This window comes from Leptopilina heterotoma, unplaced genomic scaffold, assembly GCF_015476425.1.
Source record: "Leptopilina heterotoma isolate Lh14 unplaced genomic scaffold, ASM1547642v1 Lhet_14, whole genome shotgun sequence".
NCBI classification, from domain to species: Eukaryota; Metazoa; Arthropoda; class Insecta; order Hymenoptera; family Figitidae; genus Leptopilina; species Leptopilina heterotoma.
The window spans coordinates 1,033,556-1,060,180 of NW_025110859.1; the positions used below are offsets into that span (position 1 = coordinate 1,033,556).

General features: G+C 26.5%; 2 protein-coding genes across 2 annotated transcripts; one reads left to right on the top strand and one right to left on the bottom strand.

Moving 5' to 3' along the window:
- Positions 1 to 102: 102 nt before the first annotated feature.
- On the top strand, positions 103 to 5,228 carry LOC122498000 (protein SERAC1). The gene is made up of 14 exons (XM_043605476.1): positions 103 to 334; positions 507 to 634; positions 941 to 1,141; positions 1,206 to 1,333; positions 2,215 to 2,325; positions 2,477 to 2,612; positions 2,766 to 2,909; positions 3,017 to 3,274; positions 3,629 to 3,824; positions 3,905 to 4,066; positions 4,206 to 4,333; positions 4,504 to 4,656; positions 4,726 to 4,872; positions 4,965 to 5,228. The coding sequence occupies exons 1-14, from the start codon at positions 264 to 266 to the stop codon at positions 5,114 to 5,116; spliced, it is 2,115 nt and encodes a 704-aa protein (XP_043461411.1). The 5' UTR covers positions 103 to 263; the 3' UTR covers positions 5,117 to 5,228.
- A 215-nt stretch (positions 5,229 to 5,443) lies between these two features.
- On the bottom strand, positions 5,444 to 26,471 carry LOC122497999 (flocculation protein FLO11). Its single transcript, XM_043605475.1, has 14 exons — positions 26,328 to 26,471; positions 26,012 to 26,162; positions 24,539 to 24,781; positions 21,842 to 22,041; positions 21,260 to 21,535; positions 13,838 to 14,329; positions 11,077 to 12,315; positions 9,013 to 9,622; positions 8,412 to 8,739; positions 7,929 to 7,999; positions 6,708 to 6,898; positions 6,492 to 6,619; positions 5,830 to 6,033; positions 5,444 to 5,696 (listed from the first exon to the last, which is right to left on the bottom strand). Exons 5-14 carry the CDS (start codon positions 21,375 to 21,377, stop codon positions 5,496 to 5,498), a joined length of 3,582 nt encoding a protein of 1,193 aa, XP_043461410.1. The 5' UTR covers positions 21,378 to 21,535; positions 21,842 to 22,041; positions 24,539 to 24,781; positions 26,012 to 26,162; positions 26,328 to 26,471; the 3' UTR covers positions 5,444 to 5,495.
- Between the last annotated feature and the right edge of the window lie 154 nt (positions 26,472 to 26,625).

A 26,625-nucleotide genomic window follows, 5' to 3' on the forward strand; every position in this document is an offset into this window, starting at 1 on the left:
TTACATAACAACAAAGTAAGTAAAAGTGAAAATAAAATATTACTGGAAGTAATAATGAAAATGATAAATAATAATTCAAATATAAATAAAGTGCGCACTGATTCTGAATTTTCTAACCTATAAATTTTGACAAATGGTCAGATGCATCGATATCTGGATTACAAGGATTACAAGCATTACTGAATTTCCTGAATTTCTACTTTATTGTTCTTTATTATTTAATTCTGGTTTAATGTTTAATTGTGCCATTTTATAGAAAAGCAATGCGATTAAGAGATTACAAGAAAATAATTTATTATCTCAAATCAACTGGAATTTGTGTTGCATCTGCAGGGTATGTATATGTTTTGTTTTGATCACAAAATAGTCTTCATTTTTATTTTATTTTTATTATTATCCGTATATAAAAAGGAAAAGAGCAGATGTGGAGAAATTTAAATTGAATGGTGTAAATATTTAGACATTAGAAAAACGTAATGGTTAATTAAAATTTGTTTATTTTTCAGTGGTTGTTGGTTTCTGTATCAATTGCATCAAATTTCAGAAAAAGTTCGAGCAGCTGTTGCAAGTAATGTTTTGCAATTAGAAAATCTCCACGTTCAGTATATTTATGTCGACGATCCTAGACTTAAAGGTTGTAATTTAATAAGGTTTAATTTAATTTTTGAACACTAAAAATAATATTGCCTCCTGTTCATTATTGGATTTAATAACAATTCAGGGAGTAACATATTTTTCTTTTTTTTTTTTTTGTTTATTGTTTATACTCCTGCCCTATTGGCCTTACGCACTTCGACAAGAGTCCCCGAGAAATACTTTTTTGGATTAAGCATAACCATTCTACATATTAAATTTTTCCTATAATTATATTAACCTAATTTTTGCGTCTACAGCCGACTTTGTTAGGAGTACTCGCTAACATATTTTTCTTTAATTACAGATATCTTCATGTTTCGAGAAAAGGATGATCTTAATTCGTATGTGAAGGAAAACCCGCAAAATCTCACTCAAATAATAATTAAATGGTGGAAAACTTTAAACCGTAGTTTAGCTTATAGATTATTGCACATGGCTCGCAATGGTTCGAAAGAAGAACGAGAAAAAGCTGTTTATTCACTGAGTAATCTAAAACACCTGAAAGGTATTTTTGTCTTTTCGTTTTTTCGATTCCATGTGTCGAAAATTCTGTGAAATATTTTTTTCAGACTGGCATTATCGTGGTTTGGCACAAATGCTCGATGCAAGGACCGCTGTCTCCCTGGCAAGAATGCCCAATACGGATTTAAGATTTTTTTTACAACCACCTTATTATCATGAGAAGCATAAACTTTTCGTATGACTCTTTATTATACATATTTGGAACTTTTTAAAATTTTATTGAAACAAAAATTCAAATTCATTTAAAAGAAATTCAATTTTTTTCTAAAATTTTAATAAATTCTTTGAAAAAATTCAATTATTTTCATCAATAGTAAAATTCTTCACAAGAATTTAATTAATTTTATAAATAGTAAAATTCTTTGCAGGAATTCAATAATTTTCAAAACAATTTTAATTTAATTCCTCGAATGAAGTCAAATTTCCTAAAATTTTAATAAAATTCAATTTCAACAAGAATTTAAAATTCTCGAAAAATAATTCAATTATTCTCAAAATATTTTTAAAAAATTCTATATAAAAATTAAATTACTTTTAATGCAATTTTTAAATATATTCGTCAAAAAAAAATTGAAAGAATTCAATTATTTTCAAAAAATAATAAAATTCTTTAAAGAAATTCATTTATTTTCAAAACAACTTTAATTGAATTTCTCGAAAAAATTTCATTATTTTCAAATATTTTTATAAAATTCTTCGTAACAATTTAATTATTTCTTAAAATTTTAATAAATTCTTCGAAACATTTCAATTATTTTTATAAATAGTAAAATTCTTCGCGAGAATTCAGTTGTTTTCCTAAATAATAAAATTCTTTGAAGGAATTCTATTATTATCAAATTTTTTGATAAAATTCTTTGCAACAATTCGATGATTTGCAGTAAATTAATTTTAAAATTGAAAATATTTGAAAAGAAAAATTATAAAAAAGTTAAGAAACAAAAAAGCAAACAACAACTATTTTCAAGCTGCGAACATATTACCGGAACATGTACTTTATTATTAATAATTAATAATTTGATTGATTTTTTGTAATTTTGATAACTTTTGTTGTAGGATCTGATAGAGAGGACACACACAATTCTCTTGAAATTGGATAATTTATGTCAGAGTTGTCATCCTTGTTTAAAGCAATTTATTAACAGAAAGTTCAAAGACTTTCATCGCGTGAGTATAATAGTAGAAAATAAAATTCGCTGTCTATGTTTACGAGCTTTTTGTAAAAGTTTCTGCAGCATGTTTTTTGAAAAATTTAGAGGCAATTGAAAAATGACTCAAATATAATATAGAAGCAGTAAAAGGTAAAAATCTCGTGTAGGAAGGTTTGATATTCGACCACGATTTAGTAAGTGTCGGTCTTGCCGTGCCACCAGCAATAAATTGGGATCCAGAATTTCTTCAAAATTGCTTACAAGCCATTCATCATCATTCCTCTCTTGAGCAACACAGCAAAGGTTTTTAATTTTTTTTCTTTTTCGTACAAAAATCGTTTCTCTCGAAATAAAAATTAGTATTTTATTACTATTACTATAATTTTTTTTGCTAAAAGTACTATTTAAAAATTGTTTATTTTATTATAATGTTTTTTAGTTTAATATTTTTTTCAGACGTTGTAGATGTTGGTGGTCTCTCTGTATTGACGAACATTCAGAACAATTTCGACAATAATTTGAATATCAAGATTTTACTCGCAAAAATATTGTCGAATCTTTCGCTTCACTCCGATTGTTTGGATGATATTTTTCGATCAGGTAAAAAAATTTACTTCCAAACTATAAATCATTTTTATTTAGTATAGATATACAATTTTTTTTGCAAATGGTAAAAATGAATAAAATGTGAATTTTGGTAAATTCAGGATGGATAGGAATTTTGGCGCAATGGTCCAGAGATGAGGATATTCGACTGGCATCGCCGGCAGCAAGAGCGTTGGCAAATTTGGATTTAGATGATAATAAGGGCGAGATGTATTCTCAAAGTATTTTTCCTTTACATCCATTGCAGAGGTATCGAACCCAGAGAAAGATGGATGTGATTTTTATACACGGACTCCTGGGTGGCGTTTTTGTCACCTGGAGACAACGAGATTCACATTTAATACCCGCGGAGATTGTAGGTTTGTCTTCAAATTATTTTATCCAAATGATCCTTTCAACGGCCTTTCTTCGTCTTTTTCACAGAAAGTTAATTATTTTAATTTAATTCTTATTATTTTTTCTACCATTTTTTAATTTACAATAATTATTTTTTTCAATTGTAATTAATTCAATTATTCTTTCAGAAATAATTTTCTTTTAATAATTTTTTTATTCCAATATTAAGACTAAAAATCATTTTTTAAGATGTATTATTTATTTAGGACCAATTTTGTTTTATTATTGTTTTATTGTTGGTTATTTAGGGTTATTGTGATTTAGATTATTTAGAAAACTGATTAAAAATATTCTTTGGGATGAATACAATTTTTTAGATCCTTGTTCGGAGGAATACAGTAACGACTCATTTACTGAGATAATCAAAGGGTATCCACAGGAATTTGTTAAGGATTTGGCTGAGGACTTGAAAATGCATGAATGGAAGCGAATTGGCCATGATTTTGAAGTTGTCCTTCACGATTGTCCCATAAATGTTAATTATCAGGCTTGTGGACCGTACACATGCAAAGGGTAAATAAAATTCGAATTATGTTTCTTACCAGGTACAATTATTTAGGGGGGAAATTTTTAATTTTTGTTACTATTTTTAGAGATGATAATTGCATGCAAGAGGGCAAAGAGAAAAGTTGTAAAACGCAATGTTGGCCGAAAGATTGGCTTTCGAAGGATGTGCCTTCAGTGCGTGTCATTGGAATTAATTATGACACTAAATTGTCCACGTGGACACCTCTTTGTCCTATTGAAGGAATGAGGTAAAGTTTGACAGTTTAGAAATTAAAAAAAATGCCACAAATTTAAATTAATTATTTAATTTCATAATTTAATTTTACTATTTCCATAAATAAGGAAAATAAATTAAAAACAACAATCTTTATGACAATTTTTCTCCAGGAGCACAATTAAAGAAAGAAGCGATGAATTTATAAGAAAGTTAGTTTTAGCCGGTGTTGGAAAAAAACCTGTCGTGTGGATTTGTCATTCAATGGGTGGATTGTTGGCGAAAACAATGCTAGTCGAAGGTGAGATTTACAAAAAGTCTTTGATGATAATTTACCTCGTTTGGAAAAAAATATTAGAAATATTAGTTATCTTTAAAAAAAATGCTTTTGTTTAAGTAGAAAAATAATAATAATAAAATTGGTAAAATGAAATCGTTTTTTAAAATTTAAACATTTGTTTGTGATTTCAGAATGGAAAAATGGAGATAAACATAATATTTGCAAAATGTCGAAAGGAATTATTTTTTATAGTACACCACATCAAGGTTCGAGTGCCGCTGCCTTGAATCAAGCATCGGAAATGCTTGTTTGGCCCTCGATTGAAGTTAAAGAACTCCGAGAACGTAAGTGGAATTTCATTTCGAAATAAATAGTCTTGATTCATAAAAATAAAAGATAATTTTCTGTTTCAGAATCACCAAAATTGATAGATTTACATGCGAATTTCATTAAAATGTTGGATAATTTCCCAATGGATATTGTGAGTTTCAGTGAAACGAAATCAACACTCGTTACAGCTTTAAAATTAAAATTTCAATTTGTCAAACCAAAGTCGGCTGGTAAACATAATTTAGTGTATTTTTACTATTATTGAAAACCATAATTGTTTTGTTAACATTTTAGTTATTATAATTTATTTACTTTTGTTTAGATCCAGGTATTGGGGAATTTTTCGAAATACCTCAAGATCATTTTTCCATTTGCAAACCAGCAAATAGACAATCGTTTTTATACCAAAAAGTACTGAGCATCATAAGAAAAAATGTCGATAATGCAACACAAGAAAAGTCATTGAAAGAATAGTTTTCAAAGACAAAGGTAAATCGCAAAAACATGACTATTTTTCTATCATAATTCTGTAAAAAATGTAAAATATTACATATTTATATATTAAAATTTAATTTATAAACAATAATTTTTTTTGTTTTAATAACGAAAGAGAAATTTTATCAACTTATTCAAAAATTTATTTAACTCGATTAAATAACTTAATTTAGACTAGTCAACATTAACAAAGACCAGAGATTAATATATTATAAAAAAAAATGAATTTCGAAGAAAATTTGAAAAAAAGGAAAATAAATAAATATCCGATTTAACAATATAAAAAAAGTATAAAATCACAAGAAGAACTTTTTGCAAAGTTTTCTTTATTTGAGTCAAATTTTTTCTTTTCTTTTTGTTAAAAATTTGTGTCATAGTCCGGATGATGATGATTATGATGATGATTATGATGGTGACGAGATAAATTAATGCTGCTGTCGTATCCTCCGTATTTACTGCTCGAATGTGATGGATTATAATAATATCCATTCCATTCAGATCGCCAACTATCGTACATATTGTATTTTTTATTCTCCATCATGGATCCGTCAACTAAAATCTGAAACGTCAAGTGAATAATAAAATAAGTGACATACCATCTTTAGGAATGTTGGATAAAACAAAAAAAAAAGAAAAGAAGTGCAATTTTTTTTAAGTAAATTTTTGGGAGTCAACGTTTTGTGCATACATACCTTGTTTGAATTTGACTCGAAGGATTTATCATTCCAAGCAGTGCTCGGGTCATTCCACATTGTGTGAATGTCCGCTTTGTGATAATCGCTCGATCTTTGCATCGGTGGAGCGTGAGACGCCTGAATTACATTTTTCGTTGCCTCCTCATCGAATATCGCCATCACTGGGGGCTTTAATTTTGGCGCACTGTGTCGATTTGCCAACTGTAAGTAGCATTCGTAAATTGAATATTTTGCAAAACAATTCTTTAAAATAACTTTATTTAAATTTGTACTTTTTTCTTTCCCTATATTTTTTCATTCATTTTATTTTATTCATTCGTTTTACGATATTTGCTGTTTTTAAACATAAATAAAACTGTTTTTAATTCTCGAAAGGAAGGTTGAAAAATATTGCGAAAAATACTATTTCAAAAACTTTTTTTTGTTTTCAAGAGAAAAATTGAAAAATATAGAGAAAACTACTGTTTTAAAAACTGGTTTTTTTTGTTCTCAAAAATAAAATGAAAAATATCGTTCGTAACTAGTGCTAGCAGTTGCCAATTTTTGAACGAGCACTTTTTTTGGAACAAACTTCGCCTACAGTTTGTTCCAAAAAAAGTGCTCATTCAAAAATTGACAACTGCTCGCACTCGTTACGAAATATACTATTAGATAATTACCACAGAGACTCCAAAAACGATGATGAAGAGTAATCCACCGATTCCAATGATTATGACAGCGATTGCCCATTGAGGAATTAATTTCTCTTCGTGTTCCGATGAATGTGGAGTCATTATCCTCGGTATCACTGGAGAGAATTAATTTAATTTTTTTTTAATAATGATTCAATGAAGTAAGACAAAATTTTTCTTTTATTTAATTTTCATGGAACTTACCAACAAAGTCAGTAAACTTGGGATCAATGGTAAATATTCCCATTTTCAATGGACCCTTCGTTTTTGTTTCGTTAAATCGATTATTATAGGTTCTCAATGAATCATGGAATATCACTTTTAATTGTTGAGTATTAACACCTTCGTGAAGATTATTCAATTCCACAAAATAATCGACGAGAATACTTCCTGGGCTGAGAAGCAGAAAAAATTATTTTACATAAAATTTTCATCTTTAAAGATTAATAAAATGAAAATTTATAAAATTACAGTAAAAAAATTACGTAATTTTTAATAAAATTATAGAATTCAAAATTATTTTTACAATAACGCACGAAACGCGATATTCAATTTATTCTTATTTCTTTGCATCAAAATTTTTTTAAAATTCAGTTATTAGCTAATTAACTAATCAATTATTATTGTTTATTATTTTTAAAAATTTTAATAAAATTCCTCGCAAGAATTGAATTATTTTCAAAAATTTTAATTAAATTCTTCTCAAGAATTGAATTATTTTCATAAGTATTAAAATTCATCTGGAAAATTAAATTATTTTTCAATACAATTTTTATAAAACTCTTCAAAACGATTTAATTATTTTTATATAGGTACCTAAATAATAAAATTCTTCAGAAGAATTGAATTTTTTATAAATAAAAAATTATTCTCAGGAATTAAAATATTTTCAATAAATAAATAAAAATAAATTTTTCTATAATATATTCAATTACTATTATTAAAGTTTTGATAAATTGTTTTATGAGATTAAAGTTTTTTAATTATACCTAATTATTAACAAACACGATTCTTAAAAAAAGTTGAAAGAAATTCTTCGTGAAATTAATTTAATTTTCCTAATTTTCAATTAAAATTTTTTAAAAACATTTTTTTTCAAAAATCTTAAAGAAATTCGTTATTTTAATACAGTTCCTTTTGAAATGTATTTAATTGAATTTCTTGAATTCAAGTATTTAGAAATATTGTAATGGAATTCTCAGAATTATTTTAAAGATCATTAAAGATTATTAATTAATTAATTATTAATCATTAAAGATCATTTTAATCATTTTCAAAACTTGAAAGTAATTCTTCATGAAATTCAATTAACTATTATTTTAAAAATCTTCAGTTATTTTCAATAAATAATACAATTTATCGCAAGAATTCATTTACTTTCAATACAATTTTAATAAAATTTTTCAAAAGATAAAAATTCATTACCTGAATGCATCGATTCTTATATTCTTGAACCATTTTTTGAAAACGGCAGACTTTGCAAAAACGAAATTCATCTGTGAAGAAATTAAACTATATTAAATACCATACGAATTGTTCTCTTTCAAATAACAATTATTATTACTAATACTATTATTTATTGATAAATGGAACATCATTATTATTATTATAAAAATAAAAATAATAATTATTATAATTAACAATAATAATTTAATATTAATTGTAATAATAATAATAAAATAATAATAGTAATGGTAATAGTAATAAATAATATTAATAATGAGAATGATGAAGTACACTTGAATTTTCGTTTTCAAAGAACAATTTCAAAACCGAAGTAAATTGTGAATTGAAACAAGAGAAAATTCTGGTGAAAAGAAGAAGAAGAAGAAGAAGAAGAAAACAATGTGAAATAATAACAGCGAAAGAGTAAAACCACAAGACAACAATATACTTTAAAAAGCGCACCTCTCGTTCGACCTTGTTTGCAAGATCCTGCCATTCTCGTGTATTTCGATCAAGCAACTCGGGAACCCAAGTGGCATTGTCAATTATACGAATTGTACCCGCAACCTCACACTCATCGTCGCAAATACCCGGGGTCGTTGGTTTTGGTGTCGTTGTTGTTGTTGTTGTTGTTGTGGTTGTCGTCGAAGTACTCGAGACTTCGCTTATTGTGGGAAACTGAGATATATTGAGAGATGAAGCAGTTGCAGTGCGTGCGGCCTCCAACAATTTCTCAATGGAAATTGGAGTCGTTGATGACGTTGGCCATCCAGTGAATTCAGTCGTTGCTCTGCACAAAAATTAATATTTTGCTAATTATAAAATAATTTAATTTAAATTAAAGAAAACAGTCTTATTAGAATTGCTAATAATTCTTCAATTTTAAGATCTCTAACGAAAGTGAATTGAGTCGATTAAATAGAAACTGTCTACAATTAATTAAAGTTCTCAATTAGTTTAATTTATTTTCTTATTTTTCGTTGTCACTTTACATTCCAGATTTCAATTTTTCTAGAAATAGAAAGTAGACGTAGAAAGTAGAATAGAAAAGGAAAACAATTACCTAGTGGGCCAGCCTTTCTGAATCTTGGGCTGCGCAGCAGCTGGACCCTCGCCTCTTGGTGTCTGAGGTGTCGTTATTTTGGCACTTGGTTTCCGTCCCCCAGGTCTACTTGGAAAGACTAGTTTAATTCCCCCAGTCTTCATTGTCGTCGCAATTGGCGTGGCATTAGAATTTACAGTCTTTTCATCTCCAACTTTATCAGTACCATTAGTTTTTTTATTAAAGTCTTTTGGCAAGAAAGCAGTAATGTCCACTTCTGATTTTGAAAACAGATCTTGAAGCGTATTATTATTATTATTCACTAATTTTTGCTCCGTCTTGGTCGTATTTTGCCCTTTTGATTTATTATAATCTTTGGGTACAAATGCCGACACATTGACGACAGATTTTAAGAATAAATCTTGAAGTGGTTTTTTATTTATCGTTTCTTGTGTGGAATTCTTTTGCTCCTTGAAATTTTTCGGCAGAAAGGCTGAAATATCTACTTCGGACTTGGCAAATAAATCTTGAATTGAACTGATTGATTTGTCTTTTGATGGAGAATTTGCCAGTGAGGAATTCTTTGATTCCGGAGTGGTTTTTTCTGTTACGGTGTCCTTTGATTTGTAGCCTAAAAATAATTTGATGAATTTTTGTAGTTTTCAAAATGAATAATTAAAAATGATAATAGGGATTGGAATAGTAGGCTTCGTACTCGAGAATTAATTTTCAAAAAGTATTAAAAAAACTAATTAAACTATTTATTAAAATAATTTCAATCTTTTTTTCAGTCTTCTTGAAATTTAACTGTTTCTAAAAATTACAACCGTAATTATTCAAAAGTTCAATCATTTTTTTGGTGAAACTTTTAAATAAAAAATTATTCAAAACTAATAATTTAATTTCAAAATAAAAATTTTAATATTATTACAGTTTTACAACAATTAAAATTTTCAAAGAATTTAAAGTAATTGAATTTCGATAAATTTTTGAAATTATATATGTAGTTAAATTTCTACAAAGAATTTTATTGAAATTTTCGAAATTAATTGAAATCTTTTAAAGAATTTTAATAAAATTTTTGAGAATAATTGTATTTTTCAACGAATTTATTTAAAATTGTATTAAAAATAATTAAAATCCTTCGATGAGTTTTATTAGTTGTGAAAATAATTGAATTCCTGAGAAGAATTTTATTATTTATAAAAATAATTGGATTCTTGCGAAGAATTTAATAAAAATCTTTTTAAATAATGGATTTTTTTCGAAAAATTGTATGGAAATTGAATTCTTGTGAAAATTCTATTATTTATGAATATAATTGAATTTTTGTAATAAATTTTATTAAAATTTTTAATATAATTGAATTCCTCAGAAGAATTTTATTATTTATAAAAATAATGCTTAATAGAAACTGATATTTTTCACATACAATAAAGTGTCAACCTAGATTTAAGTAAAATAAATTTATTGTTCATATTAGATTTAGGAGTACTTTCGTACGAAAGGGCATGTCTCGTTATATTCTTAAATAAATAAATAAATAAATAATTGATTTTTGTCGAAAAATTTTATGAAAATTGAATTTTGAATAATTGAATTCCTGTGGAAATTTTATTATTTATAAATGCAATTGAATTTTTGCAACAAATTTTATTAAAATTTTTAAATATAATTTGAGTTCCTGAGAAGAATAAATTGTGTTTTGTAATTGAATTCCTGTGAAATTTTATTATTTATGAGAATAATTATATGTTTGAATAGAATTTTATAATTTTTATTCTAAATAATTGAATTCTTTTGGGGTATTTTCTCTATTAAAATAATCGATATTGAAAATATTGAATTTTGAAATTTTTTTTTAATATTATTGAATCATTTGAAAGAATTTTTGATTGAAAATATTTTGAAATGTTTGTAAGAATATTATTTTGAATTTTTGAAAATAATTTTTTATCCAAACTATTAGCGAATTTAAAGTAGTTGCAAATTTTAAAAAATATGAAAAAGTAGCTTTTAATGTCAGAAATTTTAAAAAAGGAGCAGTAAATAGTAGGTTTTAGCTGGAATAGTGATAATAATTACCTGGTGGTAAAAAGGCGCCTATGTCCTCGAGAATTGTGGCACTCTTGGAAGGAGTTGTACTTCTTGCGGTTGTCGCCTCGGTGACTGGAATCGTGGTAGCAGTGCTCTTTGGAAATTGCCTCCTGAGACTGCTCTTGGGATAGTTTTTCGGCAACAAACCCTCCAAATCATCGAGAGTGGTTTGATATTTGAATCTCGATGTGCTCGTCTTTGATGTGGTGGATTTGATGGTCGTTGTCGTGGGAGTTGTGGAAGTCGTCGTGGTGGGAGTAGTGACACTCGTAGTGGAGAATCTCTTATCGCTGTACCTTCGGGGAACAAATTTACCCGGTGGTTTTATCGTTGAGTAGCGCTTTTGATTTGATTGATCATCCACGGGCTCATCCATTTGCAGAGTATTGCCGGCATTGCGAAAACCGCCGGCGAGAAAACCGTTTGATAATTCCGATTGAACCCGATCGAGTTTGTCAATTATGCTCTCGGTCGATTCGGAGGATGTGACTTTTTTACTGGTGGCTTCCTCCTTGCTTTGATCGAATTGCTCGACACGATCAATGACGGGGAAGGGAAGGAATCGAGCGCCGGAAATACTGCGACTAGTTTGAACTGAGGCGAGAATTCGGGATGAATCTTCAGTGGTGATTTCGATTGATTTTGAGGACGACGACGATGACGATGACGATGATAGTGATGATGAACTTTCTGTCGTGGATAGAAGTGAGTTCGGCGATGTTGGTGGTGAGGAAATTTGCTCGGTTATCAATGGCGATGAGGTTACTGGCACTGAAAATGTACCGTTCACCACACTTTTTGTCGTCACCACAGAAACGACAGCTTCTCCAATTAAAATCGATTTGGATGAAGATGATTCTTCATTTTCGGGTTCTTTCGTTACGACCTCTGGTCCTTTCGGTAGGGAATCATCAACATCACTCTCATGAGAATCAGTATCTAAATAGTCTTCTTCGTCATATTCTCTTTCAGAACTCTCCAAATTCGACTCTCCGATTTGACTCGAGGAAGAATTATTTTTCGAAACTTGAGAATCGAAAGTATCCAAAGATAATTGAGAACTTTTTTCCACCTTTTCGTCTTCCGGTTTGGACTCATTTTTAGATTTTATTTCTACACTTATGGCCTTGGAATCGTTTTTACTTGATTCTTGTAAACTGTGTTTTTCCTCTCCTGGTAATTGAAGTTTCTCGTCGATTGCCGAGGGATCGGGATAGTCGACACTAGCTGAAAATAGAAAATCAATTTCAATTTTTGTATTAATTTGATTATTTCTATTGTTATTGATTTAAACAAGGTTAAAATAATTTCGTTAGTAATTCGGGAATGTTTTTTTAATTTTTCTCTGAGTATTCATTGTGTAAGAAAATTTACGTCACTACTTCTGACATTTAAATTTGAATGAAAACTCGTTGACCTATCGGTAACTGAATTTTTTCATTTCATCATACTTCACACGAGACAATTTCCAGTTTTACGAACACGCTTTTTAATTTTATTCAGTTCGAGTTATCATTCGAGTAAATAAAAATAACGCTAATAGAAATAATACAAATGAAAACAATGCAAATAAAAATAATTCAATTAAAAATAATACAAATAAAAATAATAAGAAAAGAATTTGAAGAAATAGAAACAAAAATATCAAAAAAGGAAATTATTTTTTTGGAATTAGATTTATATTGCAACTCGAGCTTCAATTTCACTATAGAAATAAATTTTGACTTGAAAGTAAAAACTGAATAAAATTGAATTGAACAATAGGAAACAAATCAAAAGAGAGAAATTCAATTGTTAGATGAAAGAAAAGAGTAATATCAGATTGTCCTCAAGGTTCTAATCTTTCTCTCTCTCTGGAGAGAATAATTTAAAGTCCCGTGACTCGACATCAATAGAATAACTAGAGCAAAAGCGAGGGAAAGTAAAAGTCCGCTCCGTTAAAAATGACGCAACGATAATTTCGGTCGTTTTAAAAGCATCCACCCACAAAAATACAAAAGTATTCTCAACATCAAGTGAACGTGTATCATGAGAATAAAACTTGTTTGCACTACTTTTCAAATTTATCATCGACAACTTACTATTTTTATTGAAAAAAAAAAAATTACGACAAGTGTATTACATTTCCCAATAAAAAATTCCATTTTTTTCCATTGCGAATATGTGACAATATTTTTTTTTACAATTACACACTCAAGAAACGGAAGTAGTTGAAATAATTTCCAGTTCCTTATATATATGTATATCCATTTTACGACCTAGTTTTAGAGAAAGTTTTAAAAGTTTTCCTCTTTTACTCGATAGAGTGTGTAGAAAATAATTTCACAGTGAAAAGCAGACATCAGAGAAAGTGAAAAAAAAATGTAATGGAAAATGTGTACTGAAAAATATAGAATATAGAACCAGTAATCATGAATTATAAAAGTGAACTATGAAACTTTAAGGTGCTATCTTAATCGAAATGTCAAGATTAAAAATCTCAAACTTTCCCCGGGGGGCTTTTTTTAGAAAGTCTGGTTGATTTTCCATTCAGCTTGTCGTTAATCGAAAATACCGCCTAATTGTCAAAGCAATTCAAATGTTAATTAGTTAATTAAATATCACTAATATCTTTATAATATTTCATTGTTAAAATATTTTTTCGTTTTTAAATTATAGAAATAAAAAATAGAATGAAAGAAATAAAAAATAAACTGAAATAGAAAAAAATAGAAAAAATGGAAAAATATAAAATTAATGAGAAAATTACCATCGGCTGAATGTGTATCATTTTCGTAATCATCGTAGTAATAATAGGAGTCGTATTGAGCTGAAGCGGGATCTTCGTGTTGATTTGCCTGATGAGAGGAATTATTTTTACTGTTTGCATTTTTATTAATGGTCTGTAGATTGGCGGTGTGATTTAATACATCTTTCACGGGAAGATTCTCATAGTCGTGATGAACTCGAGAGCTTCTGGGATCCTGTTCAGATTCAAGATCACCCTCGTAATCTTCATCGACATATTCCTCATCGTTCACTTCATGGCTGATTACTTTTGGCTGCGACGGAACTCTGACATTGTTCTCACGAAACAATGATAATGCTGATAGCGATGAACCTGTTGCTCCGTTACCGGAAATTGGAGCCAGTTGTTGTTGTTGCTGCTGCTGTTGCTGTTGCTGTTGCTGTTGTCGCAGTCCATAAACGGAATTCGTCGGATAATATGGAATTTGTATCCAAGATTGCCTCGAATCTAAAACTGAAGAAAATTTAATTAGAACATTTGCATAATTGTTGAAACCGTTTTTCATTTTTTGATAAAACGGCAAATTTATTTCGGCCTTCTTATTAGAAAATAATTTAATTAAAATTAAAATGTAACTGCTAAAAACTACGAATAGAAAATTTCTTTTTTCGTTTTGAAATTGTTTTATGAATTGAAAAAAAGATCTCAGAGGGAGGTCATTGACTGTAAATGCGAAAATTTACAATCGAGAAGTGACGAGGTCATCAAAGCAGGATAACAAGTTTATTAACGCTAATTGTAATTAAATAATCATGATCTTAGAACGACGATTGGGATTGTTCTGGCGCAGAAATAATTGCGAAATACATTTTATTTTTTTTCACTGTTCAGCCCCGACAATATTTCCAACTTATGGTTTTCTCGCGCGGCAGCGATCTATTGCAACAAAAAATGTCGCAATATTTCTCTCCCGTCAGAAAACTGGCACAGATTTTAAAACGATTGTATTATTAAACAGTCAAGTGGAAAATATTCAAAAATCACGAGACGATTCTGGAAAAATCGAAAAAGATTGCCATTCAAAATTAAATACTGATTCGAAATAATAGTGAATAAAATTTACTTTCTCATTGTATGAGTAAAAAAATAAAATGGTATTTTTATTAAATAATAAAAAATAATAAATAAATTGAACAAATTATTCAATTAAAGATTGAAATTTACAACAGTAAATTAAGAAGAAATTAGACTCAAGGAACGCCTTTGACCCAGTTAGTGCGATTTTTTTGAGGGTCAGAGAGATAATGATAATGGGAAGAGAATGAATTTCGGATGAGCGCTAATTTCACAGCTATTGAATGCAAAATAAATAGCTTTTTTTAGAAAAAGAACGACTGGCATCGATCATCATTTTCGTAATCGCTCTTTATTCGAAACAATGAACTTTGACGAAAGCCATTGTTCCTTGTGGTAAGGAGCCGCCTTTCACGTCTGAAACAGAATCACAGAATCAGCTCGCGGTATGCAAAAGGAGGCAATAATGATGAAATATTTCATAACTCCACAGACTATAATAACATCTTGTAATATTTTCTTTTTTTCGTTTGCAAAAAAGAAGAAAAACTAGAGGGAAAAAAAGGAATGCGTGCCTAGTAATTGTTACTTTTCTTAAAAAAAATGAGAATAATCAAGTTGGATTTCTTCAATATTGTGATTTACGAGTTTATTACAATAATAATAGACTCGTTAGAGTGTAATTGTAAACAATTGTGTAGCGCTGGCATTTTTTTCAATTCTAAACTTAATGGAGCATCACAAAAATGGAGCATGCATCTACTCTTTCCTCTCAAATAGTTGTTTAACATTTTAAGCGCATTTTAAGCGCAATTACTGATATTTAATGAACTCGAAAACTAGGTTTGCGTGTTATTTAAAGAAGAGGGAGGAAAAAATCGCCTTTGATTTAAAAAATAAATGATTAAAAATTGATACTCGTTTCGTACTTTCATAATTTTAAATTACTTGCGTAATTATAAATTTAGATAAAATCGAAAACTGGATTTAAAGTGTCCTGCTTACAAGTTACAACTTTGAGAGGTGAAAAAAATTTGTTCACTAAAATTTCGTGTTTGTAAACTGTTAGTTTTTGTACAAAAAACTTATTTTTTTTGTAAAAAAATAAAATTAAAAAATAAGTAAAAAAAATTAGAAAAAAATAAAAGAAAATAAAAAATTAGATTTAAAAAAAATTAGAAAAGAAAGAAAATTAAAATTAAATTTAGAGAGGAAAATGAGTATATAGACAAAGAAAATATTGTCTGAGGATGAATTTCACTCCATATGCATGTAATTATTTTGACGCGAATCTATAATATGCAAATTGAAAGAAAGTATTTTTTTCTCCAAACAGTCAATTGCAATGAAAAATTATGATGATGAACTAATTGACATAAGTCGATCTTGTTTTTATAGCCGCTATTAAAGTCAATGAAGTTGGTTTACAAGTCAGGAAGTTTTTAAATATATGCTCTCTCTCTCTATAATGCGTAATTTCTCAGTTCACTGAAGAAGTGAAAACGAGTAGGAAATTTTCTAATTTTATTATTTTCAATGATGATGAACTGATTTCCGATAAAATAGGTATAATCGCACATTATATAGTTCACTTTTACTATAATCTTCATGAAATTTCTATTCACAATGATCGTTCAATTTTCTTTTAGAAATTATTCAAAATTATTGATTAAAAAAGTAATGATCTATTATTTAGTTTAAAAAAATTGTTATCTATTATTTGATTAAAGAAATACATAACTATTTAGAAATTTATAAAATTATATTATTTTGTTTAAAAAATAATGATATATTATTTTGTTAAAATAATAGTTATCTACTATTTTGGTGAAAAATAGTTATGTATTAATTTTTTTTTTTTTAATAATAGAAAATTATTTGCAACTATAGAATTATTTAAAAAGAATACAAAATTATTCATAACTATAGAATTATATACAAATAATGCAAAATTATTTACAACTGTATATTATTAAAAAAATAATATTAAATTATTTTACAAATATGTATTATTTACTAAAATAATTATATATTACTCCTGAATAATTTTATAGGACATTCAACTATGGAAAATGGTTTCCGAATAATTATTTTTTAAATTCTCATTGAATTAAATTATTCAAAAAAGTTTTAGTTATATTCATAAGCCATCAAAAAATTCGAATTCTCCGAAATTATTAGTATTATTATTATTATTATTGTTATTATTTTATTAATTTTTACTATTATTATTATTTAATTTTTATTATTATTTGATAATAATTTTAAATACATAAGGAGTCTTAAACTAAATTTGTCTCGTAGTTTTTTTTCTAACAAAGAAATACTTATTTCGCTTTTCAAAATAGATAAAAAAGAATCTGAAACTAAATTTGTCTTTGTAAATTTGTTTTGTTTTAACAAAAAAATATGATTGGAAAAAAATTGAAAATAATTCTCTCGGGTTGGTCTTTATCAATTTTCGTTCACGATTGGGAAAGAATTTAGGAACTTGCTGGATATTTATATGTTTCGATTTTGTATACCTACTCGAGATATGCACTTCTAATTTTAGGATTTAAATTTCGGAACGAGATAAAGAAACAAGGGATGAGAAAAAAAATTACGTTTGCATCCAAGAATGCAGAAGGATCTGAATTCCGGTTCTTCTACAAACTTTGTCATTTACTTTTTCGTTAAAAGAAAAAGGGGAAAAAGAGAAGAAAAAAAGAATAACAAAACAAAGTTCAGGAAACTTTAAGAGTATGTTTATTTTTTGTCCATTGAAATTAGAAAAAGGAGAAATAACGAACGTGTGATTCACTGTTTTGATGTTTTCGAACTGAGGAAAGTATAATTTTTTTTATTAGATCATAAAAAAGTGTTGGAGATTTAACTTTAAACTGCTTTTTTACACTTTCACGCGAGCAAGAATTTTTTGAGTAAAGAAGATATTTACAAATTTTAATAAGTCATAAAATTGTAGAATTAATTAATTAACTTATTAAATGGTAATTTATTTAAATATTCAGAGAAATAACATTTTTTTATTTCTGTAAAATCACTAAAAAAAAATTCGAAAACCGACTTTCAAAAAAAGCAAAATTCTTTCGACAAAAGTGAAAATTCTCTTCCAAAATCATGAATGAAAAATTCACATATGGGAAATAAAAATAAATAAAATGAAAATTAATAAAATTGATAAAATTAGAATAAATGAAATTAAAATAAAATTGAAATAATTGAATTTAAAGTAATATTGAAGATAGAATAATTAAATTTCAAAGGAAAAAAATTGTATAATTTCACCTACACAATAATTTTTTTTTATGTAATAATTATTATTTGCAAAATTCATAACTAAAGCAGAACAATGGAAAACAAAGACTTGATTTCGAAATTTTTATTTCTCAGCTAGGAAAGAATAAAAAATAGTGTAGGACGCATTCTTGAGACTTAGCGAGCCTGACCGAATTAATTAACAATATAATCACGAAGAAAAATAGTTATTGCTCTGATGGAATATTAAAGAAAATATAACGGAACGGAATTTCTTTTTTTTCTTTCGCTCTTTACTCCATAGCAGGAAAAATGAAAGGAAGGAAGAATTATTTATTCCATGCTTCAAATTAATTGGGAACGATTACAAAAAAAAACAAAAAAAACAGGAGAAGAGAGAAAAAAAATCGGAAGCAGACATTCAATGTGTAACAAGGCTACGGAGTTTGTGGATTATTTCGATTGCGTGATATTAAAAAGAGGAAGCGTAATACTTGCAAAACAAATTGAAGTCCAAAAATAAGAACCGGTTGTGGTTACAAGAAATAAATACATACATACTTTTTGGTAACGTGAAACATGAGATAAATTTTTTTCTTTATGACTCAAACCCAGAAAATTCCCGTTGTGACAAAAATTCGTGTTGAAAAAAAATCGATGAATAATTTTGCAACATTTTGTTCATTTTATTTTTAAATTATCGAATCTAATAATTAGCGTTTAAAATATTGTTGATATTTTTATTATTAATAATTAGGAGTACTTAATGTACGAAAGGAGCTGTCCCGTTATGTTTCTAAATAAATAAATAATTATTATTCTTTCGTTTTTATTTTTATTATTTTGAACTTAATTATTTAATTTCTAATTAATTATTTTGTTATTATTATTATTATTTTTTTTTTTTTTGCCAAAAATCTTTTTCAAATTATTAAATTAAAAGCCAAAAACTTATTCTTTTATAAATTATTATTTTTTGTTATTATTATTAATTTATTAACCTAAGAAATTGATTTATTATTGCGAATAATAATTTCAATTAATTTGCACAAAAGCAAATGTTTTTCTTTCCTTTTCTTTTCTTTTTTCAATATTTTCATTTTCTATATTTTTTCAAAATAAGGAATTGTGTTTCGCAATATTAAATAAAAGTTTTTCTCCTCTAGGATAATTGTAAATAATTATGGAAAGGTTGAGAATTCTCATTAAGTCACTCCCTATAACAACTTTTCATTTCTTTGAGAAGAATTACCTAATCAAGCCATTCATAAAAGGCACATTGTGCTCCTCGTTTACGAATAATAATATTATTATTTTTTCTTTTCTTCTTTTAATTTTAAAAATTGTGATAAAAAAACAACTGTCATCAGTGAAATGTTATGTACTGATTAAATAAATAAATATTATATATACATAATTCATAATGAAATTGAAAAGCAAATAAAAAGTGTTTCACATTGAAACTGTAAATGCCTTTCCGCATACTTGACAGAGAAATCAATTGGATATTTTTTTAAAAATAATTTTCTACCGCAATAAATAATTAGAATCAATTTCTAATTGTTTATGAACGAATGAAAAATACATTTTCATTTATTTATTTACTTGAGTAACATAATTTCATCATGCTTTTTATTTCATAAATTCTGAAAGATGTTTGAAATATTCATTAATTTGTTAATTAATTGCTTCTTGAATATTATAAATTCCAATAAGACGATTGCGAGAAAATTATTAATGTTAAATAATATTTTCTTTTATATAAAACTGATTTTTGTATTAAAAAAAATATTTGCTTTTTGTTAAGCCGATTTTTTCGTTGGAAAAAAATAATATTTGCTTTTCGTTAAAACTGATTTTTTTATTATACAAACCTAATTAATAATTATAATAGTAATAATAAAAATGGTAATAATAATTTTAATAAGAATGATAATAGTAACAATACAAATAATAATAGTAATAAAAATAATCAGCAAAAATTAGATTATTATTAAAAAAAGAACAACTTTTGTTTTGCAAAAATGAAAGCAATAGAATGTGAATAAATTAAATTTTTTTTAATTGTTACCATCATTCGGAAAAGTGAATAAATGGGAAATTCCTTGATAAGCAAGACCATGACCTTACATCATAAAGTTTGAGAAAATAATGAATATATCTTTGGCTTTTTAATTGAATCTTTCTTGATTGTGCTCAAGGAATGTTGTTCTTGACAGCGGCTTTTAACCAAACGAAGTATTTACAATAATTAATTATAAATCATTAATTCCAAGCCCTTTGCGTTTAATTGAATTTTGCATGTAATGAAACTTTTATAAATATTTAATCCTTTTAATATATGATTTTTTTGCACAAGAAATTAATAGTGATTAATAAGTTAGTTTTTTAAAGTTTTGTATAAAAATACCTACATTTCTTTTTATTTGTTTAAATTAATTATTTATGGTTAATGTTAATAAACAATAATTCTAATAGTAGTTATTAATAAATAGTAATTTCAATAGAAATTATTAATAAACAATAATTCTAATTATTATTAATTGATAATTAATTAGTAATTATATAAAATAATTCTGATTAATTTGAAAATGAATTCATAAATTGAAGAGATTAAATTTCATTGCAATCAAGTTCTACTATTGAATTCAACTTTCAATTATGAAATAACGTTCTTATTTCTTTATTTCGTCGAATTTAGAATGTAATTAGAAATTGAAACAATTATTCAATATTTAATTATAATTTAGATGGAACATTAATTATTTTATAAATATTTTCTCAATTGGAACTATAATAAAATAGTTGAAATAATTCGGAAATATTTATAATAACCAATTTCAATTATTACTAAATGAAAATGAAAAATTCAATTGAAATCGAATGTACCTAGAATTTATTAAATCTGTATTTAAATATTGAACTTATTAATTCTATATTTTAATTTAATTTTGATATTGAAATGTAGACATTTTAATTGTTGGTAAGAAAAAAAATTTCTAGAGGTCGAATTTTTTGTTGGCTTCAATATAAAGAGTGGAAAGTGACAGTTGTCGGTGATTTGAATGCTCGGCGACAATATTCTTTCAATAGCGTATGGATTGCTTGTACCTGGACGTGATAGTTGCTGATGAGTTTGTACCAAAAGGGAAGAAATCAGGACCATGAAGAAAAGAAGATTGCGAGTCGAAACATCCGGATGTCCCGAAGGTTGTCTCCTCTCGTGCATGTTTTTGCGCCTTTTGGACAGGTCCGATTAGGTAGCAATCCACAAAATCATCACAATGTCACTCGCGCATTTTCGTTGGTCCATTTAAGAAAGGAAGATTTAATTTCTTTCTCTCCCTTTCTTTCGTTTCTTCTTCTTCTTCTTCTTTTTTAAAAAAACTATTTTGAAAACAGAAAATGAGAATTGTAAAACGCGGGACAAATAATTAAATATAAAACGAACATTTTTAGTGGACACGCCAACACAACATTCCGTTTGTCACTGGCAGGCTGAAGGAACCTCGAGAGGTAGAAAGCAAAATGCCACTTTCACTCGACTCGGCGAGTGCGGCGCGTTCTCCGGCTTCGCGTAAGGAGTTGGCATGCCGAGGCCGTCGAGGTTCCTCAGCTACCAGCTTTAACATTATATTCATTCTATCAAACAAGGTGGGAGAAGATCAAAATGACGAGGAAAAAAAAACCTACTCTCATTGTCGCATGTCATAATCACACTCCCATCATCATCATCATCATCTCATCTTGTGCGGCATCTTCAAACTCTCTTTCTCTCTTTCTCTCTCTCTCTCTCTCGCATCTGAAGCTTATTGTTGTAACCAAAAAAAGAATCGGCTCTATTTTCTTGATCTGTTCCGCAAATCGTTGCTTTTTGTCCTCGTACCTGAAAACTTCGATTTACAATAATTAATATACGAGTTAATATAAAAAATTAATTTACAAAATCAGGGTTGCCACAAAAATTTAATTCTTTTTCCTTCTGATTTCCAGACGAAATTTTCACTTTTTCCCTGACCCTAAAAAATATTCTGATTCACTCTAAAAATTGTTAGATACTCAAAGAAATGTTCTTATTACATTTATTTATGAATTTCTTTAATTGTGAAATTATTCGAAAACAGCAATAACTTCTTTTTTAAATAAATATTTAATCATTATTATTTTTCCATAGGACTTAAGATTTTCAAAAATTTCAAATTCAAACCCTTTTGAAATTCAACAACTTACAAGAATATTAATGTGAAACATGAAAAATCATCATTTTAATTTAATTATTATTTTTTAGAATTTTTAACTAAAATTCTTTTTTAAATCAATTATTTTTAATAATTTTTGAAAAAGTTCCTTGAGAATTTTCAAATCCATTTATTTACAATTTACCATATTCTAATATCTTTGTTTGAATTCGTAAAAATTGAACATGTGTCCTTATCAGGCTCACTTTTCGTTCTAATAAAGTTATTATTAAATATGATTTCTTAAGTTTAGGAAGTGTGCGCTTTAAGGGTTAAATATATATTAGAAAATAAAAACTCGAAATAATTTCAACAAAACTTGAATTAATCTTTTTCAAAAAAATTAATTCTACAGAATTGTTAGTTAAAAGTATGAAAAATCCTGATTTTCAAAGGTTTTAATTTGAAACCTTTTCAAACTTCAAATTATTTCTAAAAATTCATGCTAATGCTTTCAATATTTAGTTTTATTATCTAAAATTCATTTTTAAATCAATTTTTATTAGAAAATTTTTCGAGAATGAAATTATTTAAATACAAGAATAAATAATTTATTAAATAGAATTGAATTCTCATAAACAATTTTATGAACAAATTTCTAAATAATTGAATTCCTTCGACATCTTTTAATAAAAAATTGTTTATTATTTATGAAAATAACTAAATTATTGCGAAGGAATTTATAAAAAAAATTGTTAATAATTCAGTGAATTTTTTATTATTTGTGAAAATAATTAAATGTTTACATAGAATTTTTTTTTTAAATAATTAATATTTTTCCAAGAATTTTATTAAGATTTTTGAAAGTAATTAAATTTCGGAGAAGAATTTCATTATTTATAAAGATAATTGCAATTTTTACTAGAATTTAAAAAAAATTTTGAACATAATTAAATTTCTGCGAAGAATTTTCTCACATTTGAAAATAATTGAAATTTTGACAAGAATTTTATTAAGATTTTTGAAAATAAAATTGAATTTCGCGGAAGAACTTTATTATTTATAAAGATAGGAATTGAAATTTTCACAATTTCTAAAAATTTTTGAACATAATTGAATTTCTGCGAAGAATTTTATCACTTTTTTGAAAATAATTGTTGCCAAAAAATTTATAAAAATTTTTAAAAATAAATGAATTTGGGAGATTAATTTTATAACCTATAATTAATAATTTTTAATTTAAGAAGAATTTAAATTATTAAAGTTTTTCAAAAATCTAAGTTCATTAAAACTTTTAATTAAATTCATAAAAATTGAAATTTTATAAAATTTAAAATTAAAACATTTTGAAGTTCATTTATTTATAAAATTTGTATAAGCAACTCTTTTGAAATTCAATTAATATAGACAGTTTATGACGAAAACAAAAAAGACATCAAAATTCAGAATTTTCTTATGAATTCTAAAAATTTAATATTTTTTACAGTACTTTTAATAAAAATCCCTGACTTTTCCCTGATTTCCCTGACCTGTGGCAACCCTGTTTAAAAAAAATGCTAATTGAAAAAATTATTTTTAGAAAAAGAATATTTTTTTCCCCCGGAGATAATAAATTTTTCCACATTCATTTTTTAATGATATTCTTCAAATCTCTTTCATTGTTTATGTTTTTTCAAAAATTTGCAAAGTCAAAAATAAAAATTGATTCTACCTGAGAGAAAAATACATTTTTGTCTTCTACATGCGGGAAAAAATATCAATTAGAATTTCTTCTTGTACCGGATAAGAAAAAGTAAACAATTATAATTAATAATTATAAAGAGACGAAATATTAAAAAATAAATAAAATTAAAATTAAGAAAATAGAGATAATCAAAATAAAGAAAATAAAATAAGAATAATAAAGGAAATAAAAATAGAGACTCAAAAAAATAAATAAAACAAAAATGAATGAGTCTGAAATAAATAAGAATTAAAAAGAAAATAAAAAAGTGAAAAATAAATAAAAGTGCAATCAAGATTAAGTAGGCAATTAAGGAAGACTAATGTAATAATTATTCTCACATGATTAACAGTGAAAGTACCTAGTAATAATAATAATAATAATAATAATAATAATAATAAAAAAATAAATTACAACTTTTTCTTTTTCTTCTTCGGCATTAAAAGAAGAAATGGAAAATTGAAATGTGTAAAAAGTGAAAATAAAAACCTTGGGTTAAAAGCGTTGCGGAAAAAACACCTTGACATATGATTTTTCATGAAAAGTCGAGGCCCAATATACACAAAGGGTGGTAATGACCCGGTCGTGGTGAGGATCAACGAGAACGAAACCAAGAGAAGACGTAGAAAATATTCCTTCTGCAATGCATTAGACTGGAAACGAAGTTAAAGTAGATTACCTTGGCGATGTACTTCTCTTTTGTTTCCCGTCCCTTCACTCGTTCGTTCTCTCCTGTTTATTCCGATTAACATACATATATATATATATATATATATATATATAAATATACACACATGTATTGTATACAAATATATATTTTTTTCCTTATATTTGCGATCGTATAAAATACAAAAATTAGTAAGCCACTTATTTTAGAAAATTTATCTCCTATTGGACAATTCTGTAATTCCAATATTGCTAGGATTTTATGTACATACATTTTCTATATGAAAATGCGTGACAGTATTTTTTTCGATAAAGAAAACAAAAAATAAAATAAAAAAAATTTCCTTTCTAATTTTATTAAACGAATTAATAATTTGTCACGAAATTTAATGTTCTCGTGCAATAACGTTTACTTTATGGGAAAGAGAAAAAGAAATAGCTTTCAAGGTTTTCAACCAGTCTCCTTGAGCAATCTGCGTTTTCACGCAAAAATTTTTTTTTTTAAAGTGAACTTCATTTAGATTTTAGTTTCAGGAAATTAATGGTTCATGCGACTTAATATTGATACGAATTTATGTTTATGCTCTGCCCTTCTCTTCTTTTCTTTGCAATTCAACGCTCACGCTTTTCTGCACAAAAGGACAACACATTTGTCTAGGTCTAGGTGAATGAACTGTGAATTTTAAATTCAAAATTTCCATTCATTCTAGGGAGAAATAACGGTAGATTTTAAAAATAGATTTCTATTAATAAAAATAAAAAAAAGAAGACATATTTTCTTCTTTTCTTCTTATTAATAAAAATATAAAAATTTTAGGAAAAACAAAAGTTTCTTAAAATATAACTAACATTCAAATTGGGAAAGAAATTTCCAAACTTTTAGAAAAGTAATTTAATTTTAATTAAATATTAAATAATTAATATTAATAACTTCTATTAAATCTTTAAACTAAATGTTTTAAATTTCTTTCAATATTTGAATCTATTTGGTTTTGAATCACAAATTAAAAACAAAAATTGAAAATTTATAGAAATTAAAGTTTATCCGAGTCTCGGAAAATTAGTTTCTGAAAGTGAAAAAAGTAAAGTATTTTTCGTTTTTTTTTTTTAAACTCAAATTTGTAAATTTAAGAAAATTGAAAATTATCGACTCTCGTAAAATTAATGTCTAAAAGTGAAAAATAAAGACTTGTTTTTGTTTTCGAAACTTCAATTTGCAAATTTATAAAAATTGATGACCATTGAGAGTCTCGTAAAATTAGTTTATGAAAGTGAAAAAAATAAAGAAAAACTTACAGAAAGTTCTTTTGAACTTTGCATCTCGGAGTCATAACTTATATGGGTGCACTTCACCTACTGTTAGATTTTTTTCCAAGGAAAGGAACACGCCCTCTTCAGCTCCCACACATTCGCTCAAGGATCTCATCGTGAATCTTTGCAATTTATCCTACAGAACACGAATCATAAATCAAAGGTAATTTTAAATCATCTTTGGCACTGAATCAGCAATCTAAGTCTTTTTATATCTCTCCTTAATTTTCTTTTTCAAAAAAAAATAAATAGAAACAATTTTAGTTTCTTCTTCAAAGTATTTACAAATAAACAATCTTACCTAAACCCATTCTTTTCCAGATATGAATCGCAAAAAAATATTCCAGTCATGAACGTGGCTCTTTTGATAAACATAATGAGAAATTTATCAAAAAAAAACATTTTCTTTTTTGCCTGTGATTAAAAATATTCTCTGGAAGAAAAAATTTGTTAAATATTCTCGACTTTTATTTCACTCCCTTGCGATTAGAAAACATTTTCTTATTTTAAATTCAAATAATTTTGATTTCGAATTTGATTTAGATTCAGATTCAAATTTAGTTTCAATTTTAATTTTAGTTTTAGATTTAGATTTAAAG

Coding starts and splice junctions, on each gene's coding strand:
- LOC122497999 (XM_043605475.1), bottom strand. CDS start 21,377: ATGCACGAGAGGAGACAACCTTCGGGACATCCGGATGTTTCGACTCGC. Junction 9,623..11,076: donor AGGCGCCTTTTTACCACCAG/GTAATTATTATC, acceptor AATTATTTTTAG/GCTACAAATCAAAGGACACC. Junction 6,034..6,491: donor TCGTTTTTGGAGTCTCTGTG/GTAATTATCTAA, acceptor TGCTACTTACAG/TTGGCAAATCGACACAGTGC.
- LOC122498000 (XM_043605476.1), top strand. CDS start 264: ATGCGATTAAGAGATTACAAGAAAATAATTTATTATCTCAAATCAACT. Junction 3,275..3,628: donor AATACCCGCGGAGATTGTAG/GTTTGTCTTCAA, acceptor ACAATTTTTTAG/ATCCTTGTTCGGAGGAATAC. Junction 4,067..4,205: donor TGTCCTATTGAAGGAATGAG/GTAAAGTTTGAC, acceptor ATTTTTCTCCAG/GAGCACAATTAAAGAAAGAA.